General features: G+C 43.9%; 9 protein-coding genes and 2 non-coding genes across 14 annotated transcripts; 6 read left to right on the top strand and 5 right to left on the bottom strand.

Annotated features, from left to right (window-relative positions):
• Window positions 1-138: 138 nt before the first annotated feature.
• LOC108087204 (succinate dehydrogenase cytochrome b560 subunit, mitochondrial) lies at window positions 139-936 on the bottom strand. Of its 2 annotated transcripts, none has more exons than XM_017184470.1 (2): window positions 818-936; window positions 139-759 (listed from the first exon to the last, which is right to left on the bottom strand). In XM_017184470.1, coding segments are annotated over exons 1-2 (516 nt in total). In that variant the 5' UTR covers window positions 820-936; the 3' UTR covers window positions 139-245. The 2 variants fall into 2 exon arrangements, with proteins under 2 accessions (XP_017039959.1, XP_043065214.1); XM_043209279.1 differs by having other exon boundaries at window positions 139-754; window positions 813-835.
• A 334-nt stretch (window positions 937-1,270) lies between these two features.
• LOC108087203 (translationally-controlled tumor protein homolog) lies at window positions 1,271-2,308 on the top strand. Its single transcript, XM_017184469.2, has one exon. The coding sequence runs from the start codon at window positions 1,394-1,396 to the stop codon at window positions 1,910-1,912; it is 519 nt and encodes a 172-aa protein (XP_017039958.1). The 5' UTR covers window positions 1,271-1,393; the 3' UTR covers window positions 1,913-2,308.
• An 871-nt stretch (window positions 2,309-3,179) lies between these two features.
• On the bottom strand, window positions 3,180-5,436 carry LOC108087202 (zinc transporter 7). Of its 2 annotated transcripts, none has more exons than XM_017184468.2 (4): window positions 5,153-5,436; window positions 4,847-5,027; window positions 4,350-4,775; window positions 3,180-4,266 (listed from the first exon to the last, which is right to left on the bottom strand). In XM_017184468.2, the coding sequence occupies exons 2-4, from the start codon at window positions 5,025-5,027 to the stop codon at window positions 3,767-3,769; spliced, it is 1,107 nt and encodes a 368-aa protein (XP_017039957.1). In that variant the 5' UTR covers window positions 5,153-5,436; the 3' UTR covers window positions 3,180-3,766. The 2 variants fall into 2 exon arrangements, with proteins under 2 accessions (XP_017039957.1, XP_017039956.1); XM_017184467.2 differs by having other exon boundaries at window positions 5,111-5,434.
• An 887-nt stretch (window positions 5,437-6,323) lies between these two features.
• On the bottom strand, window positions 6,324-7,227 carry LOC108087308 (40S ribosomal protein S25). The gene is made up of 3 exons (XM_017184626.1): window positions 7,139-7,227; window positions 6,590-6,866; window positions 6,324-6,530 (listed from the first exon to the last, which is right to left on the bottom strand). The coding sequence occupies exons 1-3, from the start codon at window positions 7,139-7,141 to the stop codon at window positions 6,457-6,459; spliced, it is 354 nt and encodes a 117-aa protein (XP_017040115.1). The 5' UTR covers window positions 7,142-7,227; the 3' UTR covers window positions 6,324-6,456.
• A 231-nt stretch (window positions 7,228-7,458) lies between these two features.
• LOC108087307 (zinc finger protein 2) lies at window positions 7,459-8,870 on the top strand. Its single transcript, XM_017184625.1, has 4 exons — window positions 7,459-7,695; window positions 7,763-8,526; window positions 8,586-8,657; window positions 8,713-8,870. Exons 1-4 carry the CDS (start codon window positions 7,579-7,581, stop codon window positions 8,846-8,848), a joined length of 1,089 nt encoding a protein of 362 aa, XP_017040114.1. The 5' UTR covers window positions 7,459-7,578; the 3' UTR covers window positions 8,849-8,870.
• On the bottom strand, window positions 8,855-11,043 carry LOC108087305 (zinc finger protein 439). Its single transcript, XM_017184624.1, has 5 exons — window positions 10,759-11,043; window positions 10,318-10,700; window positions 9,464-10,257; window positions 9,064-9,399; window positions 8,855-8,999 (listed from the first exon to the last, which is right to left on the bottom strand). The coding sequence occupies exons 1-5, from the start codon at window positions 10,988-10,990 to the stop codon at window positions 8,879-8,881; spliced, it is 1,866 nt and encodes a 621-aa protein (XP_017040113.1). The 5' UTR covers window positions 10,991-11,043; the 3' UTR covers window positions 8,855-8,878.
• A 286-nt stretch (window positions 11,044-11,329) lies between these two features.
• LOC108087384 (J domain-containing protein CG6693) lies at window positions 11,330-12,603 on the bottom strand. The gene has a single exon (XM_017184727.2). The coding sequence runs from the start codon at window positions 12,483-12,485 to the stop codon at window positions 11,589-11,591; it is 897 nt and encodes a 298-aa protein (XP_017040216.1). The 5' UTR covers window positions 12,486-12,603; the 3' UTR covers window positions 11,330-11,588.
• Window positions 12,604-12,884: 281 nt separating this feature from the next.
• Window positions 12,885-16,563, top strand: LOC108087315 (60S ribosomal protein L3). Of its 2 annotated transcripts, XM_017184640.2 has the most exons (6): window positions 12,949-12,973; window positions 13,749-13,941; window positions 14,135-14,303; window positions 15,019-15,154; window positions 15,482-15,871; window positions 16,103-16,563. In XM_017184640.2, the coding sequence occupies exons 1-6, from the start codon at window positions 12,971-12,973 to the stop codon at window positions 16,460-16,462; spliced, it is 1,251 nt and encodes a 416-aa protein (XP_017040129.1). In that variant the 5' UTR covers window positions 12,949-12,970; the 3' UTR covers window positions 16,463-16,563. The 2 variants fall into 2 exon arrangements, with proteins under 2 accessions (XP_017040130.1, XP_017040129.1); XM_017184641.2 differs by lacking the exons at window positions 15,019-15,154; window positions 15,482-15,871; window positions 16,103-16,563 and adding an exon at window positions 14,701-14,977 and having other exon boundaries at window positions 12,885-12,973.
• On the top strand, window positions 13,986-14,064 carry LOC122320801. The gene has a single exon (XR_006245844.1). It is a non-coding gene; the product is annotated as a small nucleolar RNA U43 (small nucleolar RNA).
• Window positions 14,405-14,485, top strand: LOC122320802. Its single transcript, XR_006245845.1, has one exon. It is a non-coding gene; the product is annotated as a small nucleolar RNA U83 (small nucleolar RNA).
• A 588-nt stretch (window positions 16,564-17,151) lies between the features above and the next one.
• LOC108087089 (antigen 5 like allergen Cul n 1) lies at window positions 17,152-18,108 on the top strand. The gene is made up of 2 exons (XM_017184271.2): window positions 17,152-17,286; window positions 17,345-18,108. The coding sequence occupies exons 1-2, from the start codon at window positions 17,167-17,169 to the stop codon at window positions 18,017-18,019; spliced, it is 795 nt and encodes a 264-aa protein (XP_017039760.1). The 5' UTR covers window positions 17,152-17,166; the 3' UTR covers window positions 18,020-18,108.

The raw sequence follows: 18,108 nt of genomic DNA, 5'->3' as shown, positions 1-18,108 counted from the left end.
AATCAATTGCTCTCTCAAACCGAAATGTTTTTGTAAATTATCAAATTTGAAGTAAAAACACGCAAGCCCAGGAAATCGCAAGATATACCCAACTGCAACGCATTCGAAGCAGCGAAATGAGTTGCGTAACACAACAAATAGCATTATAAATATACACACTACATGTATTCAGTATATAACAATTTTCACATCATGTTCGCACTACAATTTAATAGGTAAAGCCATCAATACGTTGGATTTTTGGCTTAGAGCAGGGCCAAAATAGCGGTCAGCACGAACGATGTGGCGACCATTGCGTAACCGGTCGAGTAGACCTCCTTGATCTTCAAGAATCGCCCAGTGTCCCACAACAAATGCCTGATTCCATTAGCGGTGTGGTATCCAGCCGGATAGGCGATGATGAACTTAAGGGCGGTCAAAGTGGCGCCACTTAACTGGAGACCCTCCACCATGGTCACATAGTGGCTGATGTCGTGGGAGGAGATCAAGGCACCCAGTCCCAGGCCCCAAACGCCAACGCCCAAGGCTAATCCTGTGCCGCGATGACAGATCGACAGCATAGAGGTAAGTTGCGGTTGGTAGATGGTCAGATGGGGCGACAGCTTCCTGCCCAACCGCTCGTTCTTCTCAAAGAACGATTCATCCTTTTGGGTATCAGCGACGGACACCACCTTAAGCGAAACCGGGCGGCTGGCAGCGGCCATCTGGAGGCCCTGGCGCAGCGCCGGCGATCGGATCAGCGAGCTGGAGAGTGCGTACCTGCGAAAAAACGATAGGAAATCATTGTTTTCGCAAAGCCATAGCAAAAATTACGTACATTTTGCTGTTTTTCACTCGAACTTGTATTCGTAGGACCGTATTCTGCTTGGCGGAAATTGCTGCATATAGTGATGCCACTCAGAGCTCCCAGTCCGAATTTCCAAATAATGCACACTGTGCAAAAAATATAGAACTTTTAAAATGAATTTCTTATAATCCAAAGCAATTAAAACAATTTTGTAAAAATTGTTATGATGTATCAATGCTTTAGAGTGTCATCTTTCGTTCTATTTATTACGAGTTTTGAGAAATCAATAATACCGAAAAGCTGATTTAGATTCTCTACATGTAAACATAATATTGATAAAGAAGTTTCCAGCTGGAAAGCAGACATCCGTGCCGCGAACCATTTTTGACTGGTGCAAGAGTTTATATTGCTGGAAAATTTAGGGAGGACTTGATTTTGGTATTTTATTGTAATCGTGATTGGGCATAAAACAGTTTCGCCCACCTGGCAACACTCTTTTCGTTCCAACCGCGTGGCAAGTCGTTTCGCTGTGTTCCCGGCCTGGTGCATTCGTAGTTGCAATTCGCCATTTAGACGCCATCTTCCGAAGCCCGAAACCCAATCACCATGAAGATCTACAAGGACATTATCACCGGCGACGAGATGTTCGCTGACACCTACAAGATGAAGCTGGTGGACGACGTGATCTACGAGGTGTACGGCAAGCTGATCACCCGCCAAGGCGATGACATCGTGCTGGCTGGCGCCAACGCCTCCGCCGAAGAGGCTGACGAGGGCACCGAAATCACATCGGAGACGGGTGTTGATGTCGTGTTGAACCACCGACTGCAGGAGTGCTTCGCCTTTGGCGACAAGAAGTCCTACACCTTGTACCTGAAGGACTACATGAAGAAGGTGCTCGCCAAGCTGGAGGAGAAGGCTCCCGACCAGATCGATGTGTTCAAGACGAACATGAACAAGGCGATGAAGGACATCCTTGGCCGCTTTAAGGAACTGCAGTTCTTCACTGGCGAATCTATGGACTGCGATGGCATGGTGGCTCTGGTGGAATACCGCGAAATCAATGGGGATAGCGTACCCGTGCTCATGTTCTTCAAGCACGGTCTTGAGGAGGAAAAGTGCTAGGCGGATGATGGATCGTGATCTTCACTTCCCCGGGAACTATACTCATGCATACCTTCTACACATATATATTTATCAGATGCTTAGTTACAATTTTGAAAGTCTTAAATTTATGTTAAACGATGACTAAATGCCTGTCCCTCGATCTGTGCGATTTTATTTCTAATGATTTCTTTCGGCCGGAGCTCTCATAAATTCGACTCAATGTATGTTTATTGTTTAATCACACCGAGCTAAACAATTGAATTGCGCCAACTATTGTAATTAAAAAAAAAAATAATATTTTGATAGCAACACCTTAAAATTGTATGCATTTTCGCGACCACCAACACAAAAATTAAACCGAAAATGGGAACACAAGTACTGAAATTAAACGGAACCCCAATATACAACTGTAAATCTAAATGCCTGTACTTTTTTTGCATTTACAGTTATGCGTAGGTAGACGCCGCCATATGTGGCGTGAGTGCAAGCGAGAGGGAGACCCCGCCGTCTGAGTCACACAGACTGGCTCTTTTTTGTTGCTTTTCGGGATATCGCGGAGTTATTGACCTTTGACAGTGATGTACACGTGCGGAGGCACGTACATACATTTTGGTGGAGGTCATGCGCACTGGATTACTATTTCTGCACGCTGCAATACCACTTGCCCCAGTTTTGCACGTTTAATTCGCCCTAACCTCAAACAATTGTACAAATACTATATTAACGAAATGCGTCGCTCTTGCAAAATTTTGGAATTCTATAATCTAATTCTAGGGCTGGGAAAATGTTGCTCGTTATCTACTGACGGGGCGGGGCTCTTTGACACAGGTGCTTTTTTGATATCAGCGAAACGTGTCGACCTGTTGCCGTTTTCGCGTGAGAGATGCCGACAGTGAGTACTCGCCTAAATCAACTTTGTTGTTTGGTGAGACTTTCATATTTAAACAAAAACTATCTGAAATTTTACCATATCTGAATTTATAACAATTTATGGAACACAAGTTTCCGTTGAGGCTTTTTAAAACAAGTTTGCAAAATGAAATGAAATTTATATGGCGTTACTTTTGTTGATAAAAACTTTTTTCCTTATTGTTTATTGTTTATAGAACAGTAAAACGGAACGCTTTATTGCACCATAGTAACTTTGAAAATAATAAATATCGATTATATTGTTTGCTAAATTTGATTTGCCAATTTGTACATCTTTTTAGGATTAAAGCAGCCCCAAAAAATCGTAGATGATTCTTGCAAACACCCATCCAACCGGAATTGAAACTCCTTTCTATTCTCTTTACGTATAAAAATGCTAATAACAAATTAAATTTTATTTCGTTCATAATTTTGATGCGTCAAACTGTGGCCAAAACGATTTTTTTAGTGCACTTCCACCGCACAGCGGAATGTCCGAGGAAATGTCAGTCAGATTATATTCTACTTGTAGGTATGCATGTTTCGGGATTTGTTCATTCAGAATTTAAAAAAACTTTAAATATATATATTTACTCTTGCACAATTTCATTAGCTTAGCTTACAATTACACTAATGCTCCTCGATATCGACTATTGCATACTTTAAATTATGCTTTCAGTTGTATAGAATGGAATGAATGCTGAACGCATTTCAACAAATACAAACGTTAATAAGTTAACAAAATTCGCAAAATTACTAGTACATATTTTGTTTTACTTAGCTCTTGGAGGGTTTTGTTTTTGGAAGTGATGGGGGTATTGTGGCGCCGTAAGAAACTAAATTTTTAAAATAATGTTTGATAACATCGACGCTCGTTCGCACTACTGCACACAAACACACTACTCGCGTTGTTAAATATACACATCATTGTACAAGGACACCGGTGGGCCGATCCCATTTCAATCAAACATAATCCAGCTGTATGTAGATCTGCTTCACGCCAACCGCCTCAAAGATCATCCGCGTGTGCGTGACAACGTACTTCGGATCGACGTTCTTCGACACCTCGAGCTTGAGGGCTCCAACGTACACATCTGAGCAAAGGGTCCAGAAGTGCGGCTCCTGTACCGCATAGACGCCAGCCAATCCCGTGACTTTCTGGTAGCACTGCGGCAGGGATCTATCCAGATTCGTGGGCTGGCGCTGCATAAGGATCATTATTGACTCCTTGATCAGACCCAAAACGCTGAGGGCAATCAGCAGGGCGATAAAGATGGAGCAGATTGGATCCGCAATCATCCAGCCGAACATGTGCATTAGCACCGCCGAGATGATCACGCCCACCGACCCCAGTGTATCGGCCAGGATGTGAAGGAAAACGCCGCGCATTATCTGCGAGTTACTGCCCGACATGTCTCCATGCGAGTGGCCATGGCTGTCGTGGTCGTGCGAGTGTCCATGACCTGGAAACGGAAAGATTAAAATGATTAGAAAGTTATCATCGAAATATTCCCGAATTCAGTATAAAATTCAAGCTGTACGCTACCGTTGTCCAAGGTAATGGCCTGGTGATTGTGGTTGCTGGAGTCGTCATGGCTGTGCGAGTGTCCATGTCCATGGCCTCCGCCGTGAGAGTGCCCGTGTCCACCGCCTCCATGCGAGTGCCCGTGTCCGCCGTGATTAAAGGCGTAAATTCCGACTAGATTGACCAGCAGTCCCAGAACGGAGACCACAAACAGCCGCTCGTGCTTGACCTCCGGCGGTTCAATCAGTCGCTCCACGCCCTCAGACAGGATGAAGAAGGCGATGAACAGCAGGAACAGACTGTTTACGAACCCGGCTAGCACTTCTGCTCGCACATAACCATAAGAATACTTGTCGTTAGCCTTCCACTTGGTGATAACAGAGGCGGCCAATCCCGCCAATAGGCCAGTGCAATCGAAGAACATGTGGAACGAGTCGGAGATCAGGCCTGGGGATTAGCCATTAAGAGGGTTATAAACTCAGGATAAGATAAAAAGCAATTAGGGGCTAAGAACCCACCTAGACTGTTCGTCACAATGCCGTAGAAGAGCTCCACGAAGGCGAAACTCAGGTTAAGCAGGAGAAAGAGGAACAGATTCCTGGAGTTGCGGTCGGAAAAGATCAGTCGCTTCCAGCTGTTGAGCTTTTCCCGGATCCGGTAGCCCAAACTGCTCCGGTCCTTGTGCGACAGCGGTATCATCTTGACGAAGATATGGATTTGCAAGGAAACCAGGAAATAAATAACGTTGAAAACCCTCAGATAAAACACTTTTGTTTGCATACGTGGTATTATCGGGGGCTATAGCCGCTCCAGCTGATTCTCACTTCGTTCTGTGACCGGTGGCTCGAGAATCTTTATCTGCGTGCGTCGGCGTCGGCGGCAGCTTTTTGATTCCCGAATTACCTCACAGCCGAAAAACTCTTCCTGCTAGTCAGCGGTCGTCTTGTGTGCACAGTTGTGCGGCGCGGGCTGGTCGTTATTCGAGTTAACTCTACGTTAATTCATTATTGCAGTCTGCCAGATACCAAAACCGAACTCCCGTCTTTGCCAGCACCAATCCAATCTGCCGTGTTGTCATCAAAATAAAGGTAACCACGTAAACATATCGGCCGAAAGAAGGAACGTTTCGCTGTGAATGGCAATTTAATTGGACATCATTAAGAATGTTTACTGGGTTAAATTTCCAACAAACGGGTGGCGAATAGGAAATATTTTTATTGTTACTCTATTGTATGTTCTTTTGCAGATTAAATACACTCTTTCAATAAATAAATAATAATAATTCCTTTATATACGTTTGTGTATTTCTCCACATCAAAAAAAATTTTAGGGAGAAAGTTGTCAACTTGTTTGTTTTTTTTTTAAATAATATCTATTTTTTTTTCTTTGTAAAAAATAGGAAAAAACATTTAGCAGCTAAAATACAATCCACTAAAAGTTATATTATACTACTTTAACACAATAATAATTTTAATAATAATAATACTAGAAATTATTTACTAGTATAGTAGTGAATACTAAAGGAAGAACAAGCAGTATTCTAATTCCTGTTGGATGTGTTTTTTTTTCTGTCGCAAATATTTGCATTCTTAATTTCATTGTTTAAATATCTAATACAATTTTTTTTCGCAATAATGTAAACAATGTTTATCATGGTATATCTTTTTAGCCTGTTTATCTTCCCAAATTTTTATGGTACATTCATACTGTAAGCATGCCCCATTTTTGGTACCAAAAATAAAACAATTTTTGAGTTGAAACATATCCCGCTAGAAAAACAAGAACGGGATCTATTTTAGCCGGCAGCCCAATCAAGTAGGTCTTAGTTGCACTTGAATTAATATCATGCAAGAGTTCTTCAAAACCCAAAGTAAGAACTGACCTAGCAGTAGAAATATGTTTTATTTCGACAGCTACATAGTTCACAATCAGTAGGAAATTCCTCAGTCGCAAACTCCGAGTTCGTCAAAAACACAATAAAATATCACGCAAATGTCCCTTACATATATAAGAAAGCAAGTTTATTCAACATTTCACACACAGCGGTATCGTAGCTCTCGAAATACAATCATCGTTTAATTGTAAAACAAATGCGCTACAGAGATGCAATGGGTAAAAGGTAAAACATTTACGCCTCATCACCCTTGGTGGCACGTGTGTAGATGACCTGGGAATGATGCTGCACGACCTGCTTGATCAGACCTGGAAGTAAGGAGAAAAATTAGGATTTGTTGATAACGAATCTAAGTGCAATTACTTACCCTTCTCGCGCAGCTCAATCAGAGCACGCTTGGCCAGGGATCCACGGATCTTCAGACGCTCAGAAACCACCGAGGGGGTAATCAGCTTGTAGGCGGGCACTTCCTTGTACAGCTTCTCGTAGGTGGCCTTATCGAACAGCACCTGGTTGTTCAGCTTGTCCCTGACTTTTCCCTTGGACCACTTCTTCTTCTTGGCCTTGCCGCCGCCGGATCCCTCCTTCTTCTTCTGTGTCTTTTGCGGCTGCTTAGCCGAAGACTTTGCGTCCTTCTTAGGCGGCTATAAAATAAGATACCTCTTGTTAATTGTGGGGTAATACTAATATCAAAAATCTTCATTGACCAAAAGCAAACACCTGGAGCTAGCCGCTTTCGAGGTTAAATCATGCTTTTGTTTTTAGTCCATTTTTTCACATTTTCCCACCCAACGGAGGTGTTGATTTCATGCTGCAGCCCTACGGCATCACTTTAGTCATGATTTGCTCTCATTTTCAGGTCACTTTCACAGTAAAAAACTATTATTTTCGCTGAAATCGGTAGCAACGAACTCACCATCGTGAAAAGTCAATGCAGAAAGATGGAGGGCGGAAACGGCCAGAGTTACCAACCATCGCTTAAGGCTGCACGCCTGCCTATCGATAGTTCATGTGAGAAAAATACTAAAATTATGTTTCTAACAAATAGAAAGAAAATGAAAAGCAATGGACGGTTATGTTTACCGCCATAATTTGTATCTAGATTGCAGGTAAAAAATTTAATTTATCTTAACCCCGAAGATAAATTAAAAAGAAAACGTCAACTAGTATAGGGCCAATAGATTGGCAATTTTTACCATACCTACGATATCATTCGCACACAGCAATAAGACCAGTCGTGACCAAAAAGAAAATGCTGTTATATTTCCAGCCATATGGTATTATTCTGGCTTCCGAACACATATTTTTTGCATGTCAAACAAATAAATTTAAATAATTGGAATTAAATTGGGCAAAATGAAGGCGTTCTGTCGCACATGTGGTAAAACCATTGTGGCTGATCAATGCCTTCAGATCTTTGCGCCCGAAGGCCGAAAACTTCTACAGTGCGTGCGCTCCATAACAAACTGCTGGGTTAGATCGAAAGTAAATTTTCGATGAGTTTCACTTCTGGACTAAAGAATTGTTTACCAACTTGCAGCTGCAGGATGCCCAGGACTTGCCTACCCATATGTGTCCTGGTTGTCAGGCGCTGCTTAGACAGGTCCAAAAATTCCGTCGACGATGTGCAAAAATCGAAAAGTATCTCACCAGGCGGCGGAGCAGAATGAATCTTGGCGAGGCTCCTGCGGCTGTGGCGCTTCAGCTTCCCGTCCAGCAATCGACTGCTCCGGATCCCCTGGGCATCGATGAACTAATGGCAGCCAGCGAAATTAAATTGGAACCCACTGAGGTGCATATGGAGCAGGAAACGGTGTCTTATTCAGGGGATCAGCTTAAGGAAGCCAGTTTTGGGGATACCCCGGGATACTCCGAGCAATTTGTGCCCCTGCCTGAGGACTATGGAGAAGAACAGACTGAAATAGTGGCCACTGACACTGCCAAACCGGAACCGGCAAAAGTGAAAATCAAATCCAAGCATACAATGCGGATGGGCAGAAAGCTAATCCATGTGAAAGTTATCGACGACAAGCAACCGAAGCGAATTGTAGACCGAAATGGGCAGAATGCCAAGCCGTGTATTTGCGAGCACTGTGGCCGACAATTCAAGGACACCAGCAATCTCAATGTTCACCTGCTGCGACATACCGGCACTAAGCCCTTCGAATGCGAGCAGTGCCACCAGAAATGCTACACTCTCCATTTACTTCGACGCCACCAGTTGAAACACACAGAGGGTCCCTATGCCTGCACTTTTTGCGGTCTGGAATACAGTACGAATAGCTCTCGCGTTAGGCATGAAAGGTAGGAATCTGCATAGTTTTTTATATTGCTCCATTTAAATTGTTTTCCGTTTCACACAGGGAGGCCTGCAAAAAGGGACGAGCGCCGCAGTCCAAGTGGGAGATCATCAAAAAGGGCGAGCGCACTTTCCAGTGAGTTTCTATAGTCATTACTGTTTTTCCCAGCTAACTTGATTATTCCCTTCAGCTGCGAAGTATGCGATCTATGGTTTCTGCGAGCTGGTAACTTCACGCAACACATAAACTCTTCCAGCCACATCGAAAATGAACGTAAAAAGAAACGTAAATCAAAATCAGTGCAGCCTTCCGCAGTAAATACATAAAACAACTGTGGTTAAAAACAGACTCTGGCTTCATTCGTCTTCAACAACTTGTTTTGCACCCGTTTTACGAACGTTCTCCTGGTGCATTTTAGTGTTCGCATGCGTCTTCATGTTGTACTTGTAGCGGAAGTGGACATTGCAGACCTCACACCTAAAAGGGCCATGAGTAACTCAGATTGTCAGTTGTACGTTTAGATAATGGGTATTTAACTTACCAATAAGGACGCTCTCCAGTGTGGATGAGCTCGTGTTCCCGCAGTCGCGCACGCTGGTAAAATCCCTTCAAGCAGACGTCGCACTGCAGCGGCCTCTTTTCGTGAGTCATCTCGTGGCGTTTGAGCTTGTTGGGGTCCGAGTAGCTCTTGCTGCACTGCTGGCACTTAAAGGCATTTGCATCGGTGTGCGCCTTGATGTGCCAGCCCAGCGCGTACTTGGAAGCGTAATGTTTGTGGCACAGCTTGCACTGATAGCGCACATCCTCCCGTGGCTTGGCCATGGGCTTTGGATTGATTCGCTTTACGATGAGACGGGGAGCTGCGTTATGTACCTCACTGGCAGCAAGGATAGATATTACACATTTAGGAGCTGATTATATAAAATATATTTACCACCCACCTTTCGTGCTTTTGGCGAGCTCCCGCGTAGGCAAACGTTTCGCTGCAGAAACGGCAGGCGAAGGGCGATTCTCCACGGTGGCGAATGCGTATGTGGATATTGCGCATGTAGGCATCGTAAAAGGTCTTCGGGCACTCGCTGCATTGGTAGTTCTTGGTGCGACTGTGCCGGAGCATGTGCATCCGCAGGTTGTGGGACATTCGGAACGCCTGGCCGCACTGGTCGCACACAAAGTTTGGGGGCTTTGCTCGCAGCTGAGCCCGTCGTATGAGGTTCCTCTCTTCTTTGGTCTTTGGATTGGCCCTTCGTTTTTTCCGTTGCTCGGAAACGGATGTTTTCTTGGTCTTGGGTTTCTGTTCAACAGGTGTCTCCTTTTCAGGTATATTTCGTTCATGTCCTGTATATTGTGATATCAGTTCTTTAAAGATCTTGGCTCCCAAAGCCACACTGAGTGGATCCTGGGTGGCGGGTTCGGGGGAATCTATTTCTAGCTCTTGACTTAACTGGTCGTCTGAGGTGGCCGCATCGTCCACAGGTCCTGCATCATTTTCTGCATCTTCAATCTCTTCGAGATGGGCGTATTCTGAATCCGAGATCAGTTCCGCATCTGATGGTGTAGAGTTTTCCTTCAAAATCTCGTATTCGGATTTTGCTAATTCACTTTCACACGGAGGCTGAGCCTGGTTAATTTTAAGCTCCGTACTAATGCACAACTCCCGGAAATTAATGGCCTGATCCAAGGACAAAAGACAAGCAGGACACATAAGTTGAGGTTCGTCTGATTTGGGGCTGATCTGAAATAGTTTTGGGATTTTTTTATTATTTGCTCAATCTGGAAAGAGTAATATACACACCCAAACACCGCTTATAACTTCGATGTGAAAGAGCAGAATACTGTTTGCCTGATCGAAGAGATCCTTTGCCCTTTCGTCTACGGTAAAGTCCTGGTAGCATATTCGACACTTCGCTAGCCTTTCCGACCTATCGCCTTCGATAAGTGGATCATATTGCATGGTTACAGTCTCTGACAAATCAACCTCTTCCTGTTCTGAACTGACTAAAGTAGACGCCGATGGAACAACAGATTTTTCTTCTTCTTCCGCCAGAAGCTGTGCCACCAGTTGCTGGTTTCTGCGGCGCTGTGTTCTTTCACTGAGGGCTCGTTCCGATGGACTTTCTTGGTTTTTGTCTATGCAGGGAACGGCACCCGGTCGCAAAGTACGCTTTTTGGCCAGACCTGTATTAAATATGTAAATTAAGTTGTTTATTTTCAATGCCCTACAGATTGAACTTACCCATTTCGAACTTTAAAGATCCCTCAATGTCCTCGTCCTTGAAATGTTCGATGCAAATGCAGGGATTCTTCCATTTCAAAGAGTTCTCGGTAAAGCCGCAAAATGTGAGCCACCTTTTGAATGTTTCCGGGCACTTGGGAAACCGGAAGAACCCAATCTGCTGCTGCTGATCCGGATCCCTTTTGGATCTGCTCACAAAAGCATTCCTGCAATTGGGCACGGCACATCTCATATTTTGAGAAGAAAGTGCGCAATGTTTATTAAATTTATATTTAGCATACGATTAGTGTGACCAGATGCAATAACAGCACGATAGCCGGAAAGCTAGGTGACTATTATGATGACGTCACAAAATAAAGTCGGTTCGTCCAAAATAACATTGTTAAAACTCAAAAAAAGCTTAATTTTTTTTAATTATTAATATATTTTAGTGTAGATAAAATAAAAATATAAAAAAAAATATTTTAAAATTTTAGATTGCAAACCCATTATTTTTTTTTTTAAATAATTTAGAACCACTTAGCTCCCAAGAGAAAATGCTGAAATTGTCTAAAATAAAAAATTTTAAAAATTGAGCGGTAACAACATAAGTTTATTTTTATTTGATTTGATTTGCTTGCGAACCAAGAAAGTGTAAAAGCACTTTGGAAACAAAAGAAAGCTATTTGCTGCTCGTTTTACACCTTTTGGACAGTTCAAACGAAACATAAAGTTATATTTCATTTTAAAAAGTTGTGAAATAAACGTACATGGATAAATACATACGGGTAACTAATACTATTCTCTACTTTAGATTTAGAAATATATAAGTTAAGGAGTGGTAGTTGACCCTAATTCTTGGTCTTTTCCACCCGACCAGTCTTGACTCCATTAAGCTTCGGTTTTGGATCCTGTTTGGCGGGTTTCTTCGACTTCTTTTTCTTCTTCTCAAAGGCGCTGAAGTCGACGGTATCGGAGTCGTCCTCGTTGCCGTACTTCTCCATCAGACGGTCCATTAGGGAGCCAAAGTTAGACTCCCGCTGATTGCGACGCGCCAGAATCATTTGCTGTAGATCGCCGCCGTTGTCGGCCAGATCCTGGTCGTCCTTCTCCTTTTGCCGGCGCTTGAGTCTCTCCTTAATAACCTTGGCCTCTTTGAATTCACGGGCATACTTCTGATGGCGCTTTTTACGCTTAGCAGCCGGCTCCTCGGTGAAGATCTTGTACTCGGGCACCTCGCCGCTGGCAATCATGTCTTGGACAATCTTTTGGATGCGTGGCTCATCCTCCACCTTCATGAAGGGCACATGGTTCATCAAATAGTTGATGCACCCCTTGCCACCAAGATACGCCTTCTTTATGTCCGTGCGCTCCAAGTCCGAGTCCACGTACTCCTTTTCGTAGTTGTTGATGTCCTCCTCGGAGATGGGTTTGAATATCTTGCTCCAGAGGTCCAACCACGACGAGAGCTTAGACTCGGCCTCATCGTCGTCGTCTATCAAGCCCTGTTCGTCGTATAGCGCCCGTTTTTGGGAGTCCGTCAGCACCTGGTAGAGCTTCGACAGCACCTTGAACTTTTCAGTGGACTCCTCTTTCTGCTCCTCGGGCACTCGGTCCGGATGGACGAGCAGGGAGAGCTTGTGGTATGCCTTCTTTACCTGCTTCTCAGCGGCGGTTTTTTCAAGGCCCATTAGCTGGTACACATCCCGCGTCCCAAAGAATTTCTCGCACAGCTCCAGCGTCGACATTGCGAATTTTGTTGCTATTATTTTTCGGCACAAACACCACCACAAAATGCGCCAAAATGCCACGCGAGTGTGACCGCGCAGTGGGTGAGCAAAAAATATCTGATGTAGAAGGTTCAAGACTGAGCTACGGTTATTAGCTATTTTACATATGTTGTCAAATAGTCGTTGGTAGCCTGTTAGTAATTTTTTTTATTTTATTTCGATTTAGCCATGTAATCAACATGAAAACAAAAAACAATCGCCTACAGGCTATTTTTAATACTAATCGTGTCTTAGGATATTACTTACGTTATCAGGCCAGGGCTGGAGAGCTTCTTCCTGACGTCAAGTTTTCATACTAGGTGTATGACTCCGATAAGTCTTTACCAGATTATTAAATAGTGCATTTCTAGGCTGCGGCCACACTGTCGGCTAATCGCAGCCAACTTCCCTTTGCCGGCCAGCTCTTCCCTTCTTTTCTTTTTCATCGTCTGAAGAGAACAGACATGGTAAGTTTTTATCTTTCGACAAAATAAACCAAGTGAATATTTTAGTTGGATATTGTGAAAGTAAAGTAAAAATTCGGTGAAAGGGTTTTGATAACCAGCAATCGATGGCGGTAAAATTGCGCTTTAGCGGCTTTTGCTAAAAATGGTCTAGGAATTTTTTTTTTTTTTTTAATGGATACCTTGGGGCCTAAACATTAATAAAAAAGTGGCGGAAAGCTTAAATTTTAATTATTTATGTGTTAAAATTGCAATTATTACTGCCGCGAGGCAACCGGTTTTAGAACATTGCCATGTTTTTCTAGCGAAAAACTTTACCGTTGAGAATGTGTTGTGGATGAAGAGTGCTGCAATTGTGTGAAAATTTAAAAACAAAAGAAATTTAACAATTTTACCATGTCAGGCACTGCCAATTTTACTACTGAACGCTGTAAAGGTTGCGAAATGACTCAGAGTGATTTTATAGTACTGAGTGAATACCCAGAAAAGCTATGGCCAGTTGCTTTTTTGCTATTTTTACAAATAAATACTTAGAAATCAAGCTTTCCGCCACTTTTTTATTAATGTTTAGGCCCCAAGGTATCCATTAAAAAAAAAACAAAATTCCTAGACCATTTTTAGCAAAAGCCGCTAAAGCGCAATTTTACCTCGATGGCTTTTAAGCAAACGCCAAATAGTTTTGAAACCTATAATTTTACGGGTGCAACGTCCACGTGTTCACATAACCTCAAAGTAAAATGCAATAGTTGCTGATGGTTTTTCACCACCTATTTTACAGTCTCATCGTAAGTTCTCGGCGCCTCGCCATGGTTCCATGGCCTTCTACCCCAAGAAGCGCTCAGCGCGCCACCGCGGAAAGGTTAAGGCTTTCCCCAAGGACGATGCCAGCAAGCCCGTCCATTTGACCTGTTTCATCGGCTACAAGGCCGGTATGACGCACATTGTGCGCGAGGCCGATCGTCCTGGATCCAGTAAGTACCGGTATCCTTCGAAATACATCCGAAATTACCCTTCCATGATGAGTAAACTAGAAGATTTATGGTTAGAACACAACTGATTAACCGTGATTATCTCAACTAGGGCGGACTGATTAAGCCCATTTAATGGCTTATTCTTGTAGAGTTCTTTGACATGTGTTTAATAGCTTGTTTTCTTGCCTTGCAGAGATCAACAAGAAGGAAGTTGTCGAGGCCGTCACCGTTTTGGAGACCCCGCCCATGATTGTGGTCGGTGCCGTCGGCTACATCGAGACTCCCTTCGGTCTGCGTGCTCTGGTCAATGTTTGGGCCCAGCACTTGTCCGAGGAGTGCCGTCGTCGCTTCTACAAGAACTGGTATGTATTAAGGACCACGTGTAGCCTTTTCTTCCTCCCCGGTCGCCATTTTGTTTGTACTGGGTACACGCACACAAACCACGTGGTTTTCTACTAGCGTCTGAATGATGATACGATGGTATCTGAATGAGCAATATACTGTTGAGAAGCCTTTTACCATCTGCTGCCTTCCTTCTGATCGGCCTCGTAGAAAACTGTTGATTTTATAGCTTAAATGTTATATATAGTTAATTTGCCTTTTTTTTTTTCGACATTTACGGATTTATTCAATTCAGATAACTCTTAAAAGACTTTTATAAAGTATAATAACCAACTCATGAATTTGTGTGTGTTGCCCTTTACGATGTCCATGCGAATTAAAGACCCACTTTACTAAATTTAAAATGCAATCATAAAGTTCTTCGATCAGCTTGCTGAGAGAGCTTTTCAAATCGCTGAAAGTTGTGTGAGCTGTCAAGTTTTTGGTCTTTGGCTTATTGCCTTGGTTAACTGAAATTACTTGACGAGTGAGCACGACATGGAAGACTGCATCTCCGCTCGCCATTAGTTTGCGATGAGGTGCACTTCCTGTTCTTTCTCGCCCCCACATAAGAAAAAAAGAGAACAGCGCGGCTAAGAAGTTGGAGTTGTTGAAACACACCCCAATGGATTGCATCCCGAGGCTCATGTCGTTTCTGACCACTGCATCTTCAACTTGACCATCATCGTCCATTAGGTACAAGAGCAAGAAGAAGGCCTTCACCAAGGCCAGCAAGAAGTGGACCGATGATCTTGGCAAGAAGAGCATCGAGAATGACTTCCGCAAGATGCTGCGTTACTGCAAGGTGATCCGTGTGATTGCCCACTCGCAGGTAAATATATATTTCAATTCTATTGCATTGTATTCCATATTCTCGACGTCCTTGGCCTTGTTGCGCCATTGGTGCTGGGTCTTCGGACTCGGTGCTTTTGGTGCGCCTGGCCTAAAAAGCATTCGCGCTGTGTTTTTCAATACACAGTTTAGGGATGCAACGTCGCAGAGCAAACTGCCCCTCGGGTGGCGGAGCTTGATATATTCCAGTAACGGTGCGGAGCCGCTTAGGCGATGATAGCGCGGTTAAACCATATCACGCACAGTCCCACAACCAAAACAGCCTGTGGATGAAACTAACTGAAGTCCTTTGTTGTCTTCCTTTTAGATCCGCTTGATCAAGCAGCGCCAAAAGAAGGCTCATGTCATGGAGATCCAGCTGAACGGTGGCTCCATCGAGGACAAGGTCAAGTGGGCTCGTGAGCACTTGGAGAAGCCCATCCAGGTCAGCAACGTGTTCGGCCAGGACGAGATGATCGACTGCGTCGGCGTGACCAAGGGTAAGGGTTTCAAGGGTGTCACCTCGCGTTGGCACACCAAGAAGCTGCCCCGCAAGACGCACAAGGGTCTGCGCAAGGTGGCCTGTATTGGAGCCTGGCATCCGTCGCGTGTGTCCACCACCGTGGCACGTGCTGGTCAGAAGGGTTACCACCACCGTACCGAGATCAACAAGAAGATCTACCGCATCGGTGCTGGCATCCACACCAAGGACGGCAAGGTAAGCATTTGTAGTAGCCGTGAATCCTTTACATTAATCCTATGAGGCTGGGGAAATCTTTTGCACTGATGATAAACAACCATAAAACAACGACATCGAAACTAAAAAAGCTTGATGAACCGTGATATTTATAATGATAGGACTGATTGCAGATTCTCACCCAAATAAGATTGAATGAAAAATGTTTCTGCTGAGATATCAAAAGACTAACTGAATTATTTTCGCTTACAGGTTATCAAGAACAACGCCTCCACCGAGTACGATCTGACCGACAAGAGCATCACCCCCATGGGTGGCTTCCCCCACTACGGTGAGGTGAACAACGACTTCGTCATGATCAAGGGCTGCTGCATCGGGTCCAAGAAGCGCATCATCACCCTGCGCAAGTCGCTCTTGAAGCACACCAAGCGCTCTGCCCTGGAGCAGATCAAGCTCAAGTTCATCGACACCTCGTCCAAGATGGGTCACGGTCGCTTCCAGACCCCTGCCGACAAGCTGGCCTTCATGGGTCCGCTCAAGAAGGATCGTCTCAAGGAGGAGGCCGCCGCTGCCACCAGCGCTGCTGCTGCCGCCGCCACCACCACCGCTTAAGCAAAATGTCGTGTCCACGATTAGTAGAGACAGGCAGACGTCTCTACCGCTTTCTGCTGCGGTAGGGCAGCGATCAATAAAAAATATTTTGACTAAGCTAATCTGCAGTATTACATTTTAACTGGGGGATAACAACCGTTTCGGGTGCTTTGGCAACAGTATATTCATAATCAATTAAGCTACTTAGGTATTTATTTTTAGTGGTGTTTTAAAAAGCAAGTCTAGATTAGGTGTACATACATAGAAATTTGTTAAAACTGACCCTATGAAAAATAAATAATCAAATGAAAAACAATTTTACATCTTGTAAATATTATTTTGCTGAAAGCAAAACGTAAATCACATGTTTGTGTGTTTGTCTAGACAATTTGGAAATGCACAAGTAGTCCAATGCCTGTAAAAAACTCAACAACGAGGAAGGCAGGACCACAGTCTTCATGACTAGCTCGGCTAATGTCTTAATACGAAAGCTACGGCTGCTAAAAGCCCCCCTATTTATATGTTGATTATGATTTTTTTAGTAGGTAATCCAATCGCATTTGGTTTACTATGGTATATGGTACGATATCGCAATATTTATGCAGCTGAGTTCTGGAGAATGTCTGGTCAGGAATATGCAGTCTAACCCTGCTGCAATACCATATAAAAGCAGGCCCACTGTCTATGGTCCCTCAGTTGCAGTATAGAAACCAAGAACAAGCAACATGGCTTTCTCAAAAGTATTTCAAGTGATCCTTCTATCTGTCGTTGGGATTACCTATGCCGTGGACTATTGTGCTCTACCAACTTGCCTGGACAAACATATAGCCTGCAACAACAAGGGAGTAAGGAAGAATTATTCTTTATTTTAAATCGTTTGCAATTGCCGTATTGCATTTTTAGAACTTCAGTGAGAACTGCCCCAAGGATGTGCGAGAAATAAAGATCGAGCCTCATCACAAACTGATTCTCACCCTTTTCAACGAACTGCGCAACAATGTGGCTGGAGGAAAAGTCGAAGGCTTACCCAAGGCTGTCCGCATGGCTAAGATGTCCTGGTGCGAGGAGCTTTCCCACCTGGCGCTTCTTAACGTGAAGACTTGTGAATCCTTGCCAGACAAGTGCCGCAGCACGGAGAGATTTGCTTACGCCGGCCAGAACAACGCTATATTTAGTTACAGTGGAGCCGAGACTGAGTACACCGATGCCGAGATTGTAAAGGAGCAGATTGAGAACTGGTTTGCTGAGCGCCTAAATGCCTCCCCCGAGATCTTGGCCAGCTTCCCCGAGGACTTGCCCAATAAGGGAGTGGCCAAGTTCACCATAGCCGTGGCTGAGAAAAACACCCATGTGGGTTGTGCCGCCGTGCGCTTCTCTCGCGACTTCTACAACCACTTTGTGCTCACCTGCAACTTTGCCACCTCGAACATTGCCGGCCAGCCGGTTTACACTCCTGGAGAGAAGGCTACCACTGGGTGCAAGAACCGATATGGAGCCGCTTTTGATTATCCCAATTTGTGCTACGCCAAGGAGATCTATGACAATGAAAAGGTCGTTGAGGGAACCCAGGTTTTCTAGTAATGAACGGATTTGGAATGAATGATGATTTATAAATAGTAAAAATAAATAATAAATTAATAAATAAATAAATAATAAATTCAAATGAA

This window comes from Drosophila ficusphila, unplaced genomic scaffold (genome assembly GCF_018152265.1).
Source record: "Drosophila ficusphila isolate 14025-0441.05 unplaced genomic scaffold, ASM1815226v1 contig_791, whole genome shotgun sequence".
Taxonomy (NCBI): domain Eukaryota; kingdom Metazoa; phylum Arthropoda; class Insecta; order Diptera; family Drosophilidae; genus Drosophila; species Drosophila ficusphila.
Note: the sequence above shows the minus strand (reverse complement) of the source record. Positions and strands in the feature narration are given on the sequence as shown.

Excerpts from the sequence above, each read along its gene's own strand:
- LOC108087307 (XM_017184625.1), top strand. The coding sequence starts at position 7,579 with ATGAAGGCGTTCTGTCGCACATGTGGTAAAACCATTGTGGCTGATCAA. Across the intron at positions 7,696-7,762 it reads GCTCCATAACAAACTGCTGG|CTGCAGGATGCCCAGGACTT; the intron begins GTTAGATCGAAA and ends ACCAACTTGCAG. Across the intron at positions 8,527-8,585 it reads TCTCGCGTTAGGCATGAAAG|GGAGGCCTGCAAAAAGGGAC; the intron begins GTAGGAATCTGC and ends CGTTTCACACAG.
- LOC108087384 (XM_017184727.2), bottom strand. The coding sequence starts at position 12,485 with ATGTCGACGCTGGAGCTGTGCGAGAAATTCTTTGGGACGCGGGATGTG.
- LOC108087089 (XM_017184271.2), top strand. The coding sequence starts at position 17,167 with ATGGCTTTCTCAAAAGTATTTCAAGTGATCCTTCTATCTGTCGTTGGG. Across the intron at positions 17,287-17,344 it reads TAGCCTGCAACAACAAGGGA|AACTTCAGTGAGAACTGCCC; the intron begins GTAAGGAAGAAT and ends TTGCATTTTTAG.
- LOC108087308 (XM_017184626.1), bottom strand. Across the intron at positions 6,531-6,589 it reads GATTGAGCTGCGCGAGAAGG|GTCTGATCAAGCAGGTCGTG; the intron begins GTAAGTAATTGC and ends CCTTACTTCCAG.
- LOC108087203 (XM_017184469.2), top strand. The coding sequence starts at position 1,394 with ATGAAGATCTACAAGGACATTATCACCGGCGACGAGATGTTCGCTGAC.
- LOC108087315 (XM_017184640.2), top strand. Across the intron at positions 14,304-15,018 it reads CGTCGCTTCTACAAGAACTG|GTACAAGAGCAAGAAGAAGG; the intron begins GTATGTATTAAG and ends ATCGTCCATTAG. Across the intron at positions 15,155-15,481 it reads GTGTGATTGCCCACTCGCAG|ATCCGCTTGATCAAGCAGCG; the intron begins GTAAATATATAT and ends TCTTCCTTTTAG.
- LOC108087305 (XM_017184624.1), bottom strand. The coding sequence starts at position 10,990 with ATGAGATGTGCCGTGCCCAATTGCAGGAATGCTTTTGTGAGCAGATCC. Across the intron at positions 9,400-9,463 it reads GCTCGCCAAAAGCACGAAAG|TGAGGTACATAACGCAGCTC; the intron begins GTGGGTGGTAAA and ends CCTTGCTGCCAG. Across the intron at positions 9,000-9,063 it reads ACTGGAGAGCGTCCTTATTG|GTGTGAGGTCTGCAATGTCC; the intron begins GTAAGTTAAATA and ends TGGCCCTTTTAG.
- LOC108087202 (XM_017184468.2), bottom strand. The coding sequence starts at position 5,027 with ATGATACCGCTGTCGCACAAGGACCGGAGCAGTTTGGGCTACCGGATC. Across the intron at positions 4,776-4,846 it reads CATTGTGACGAACAGTCTAG|GCCTGATCTCCGACTCGTTC; the intron begins GTGGGTTCTTAG and ends GCTAATCCCCAG. Across the intron at positions 4,267-4,349 it reads GGCCATTACCTTGGACAACG|GTCATGGACACTCGCACGAC; the intron begins GTAGCGTACAGC and ends TTCCGTTTCCAG.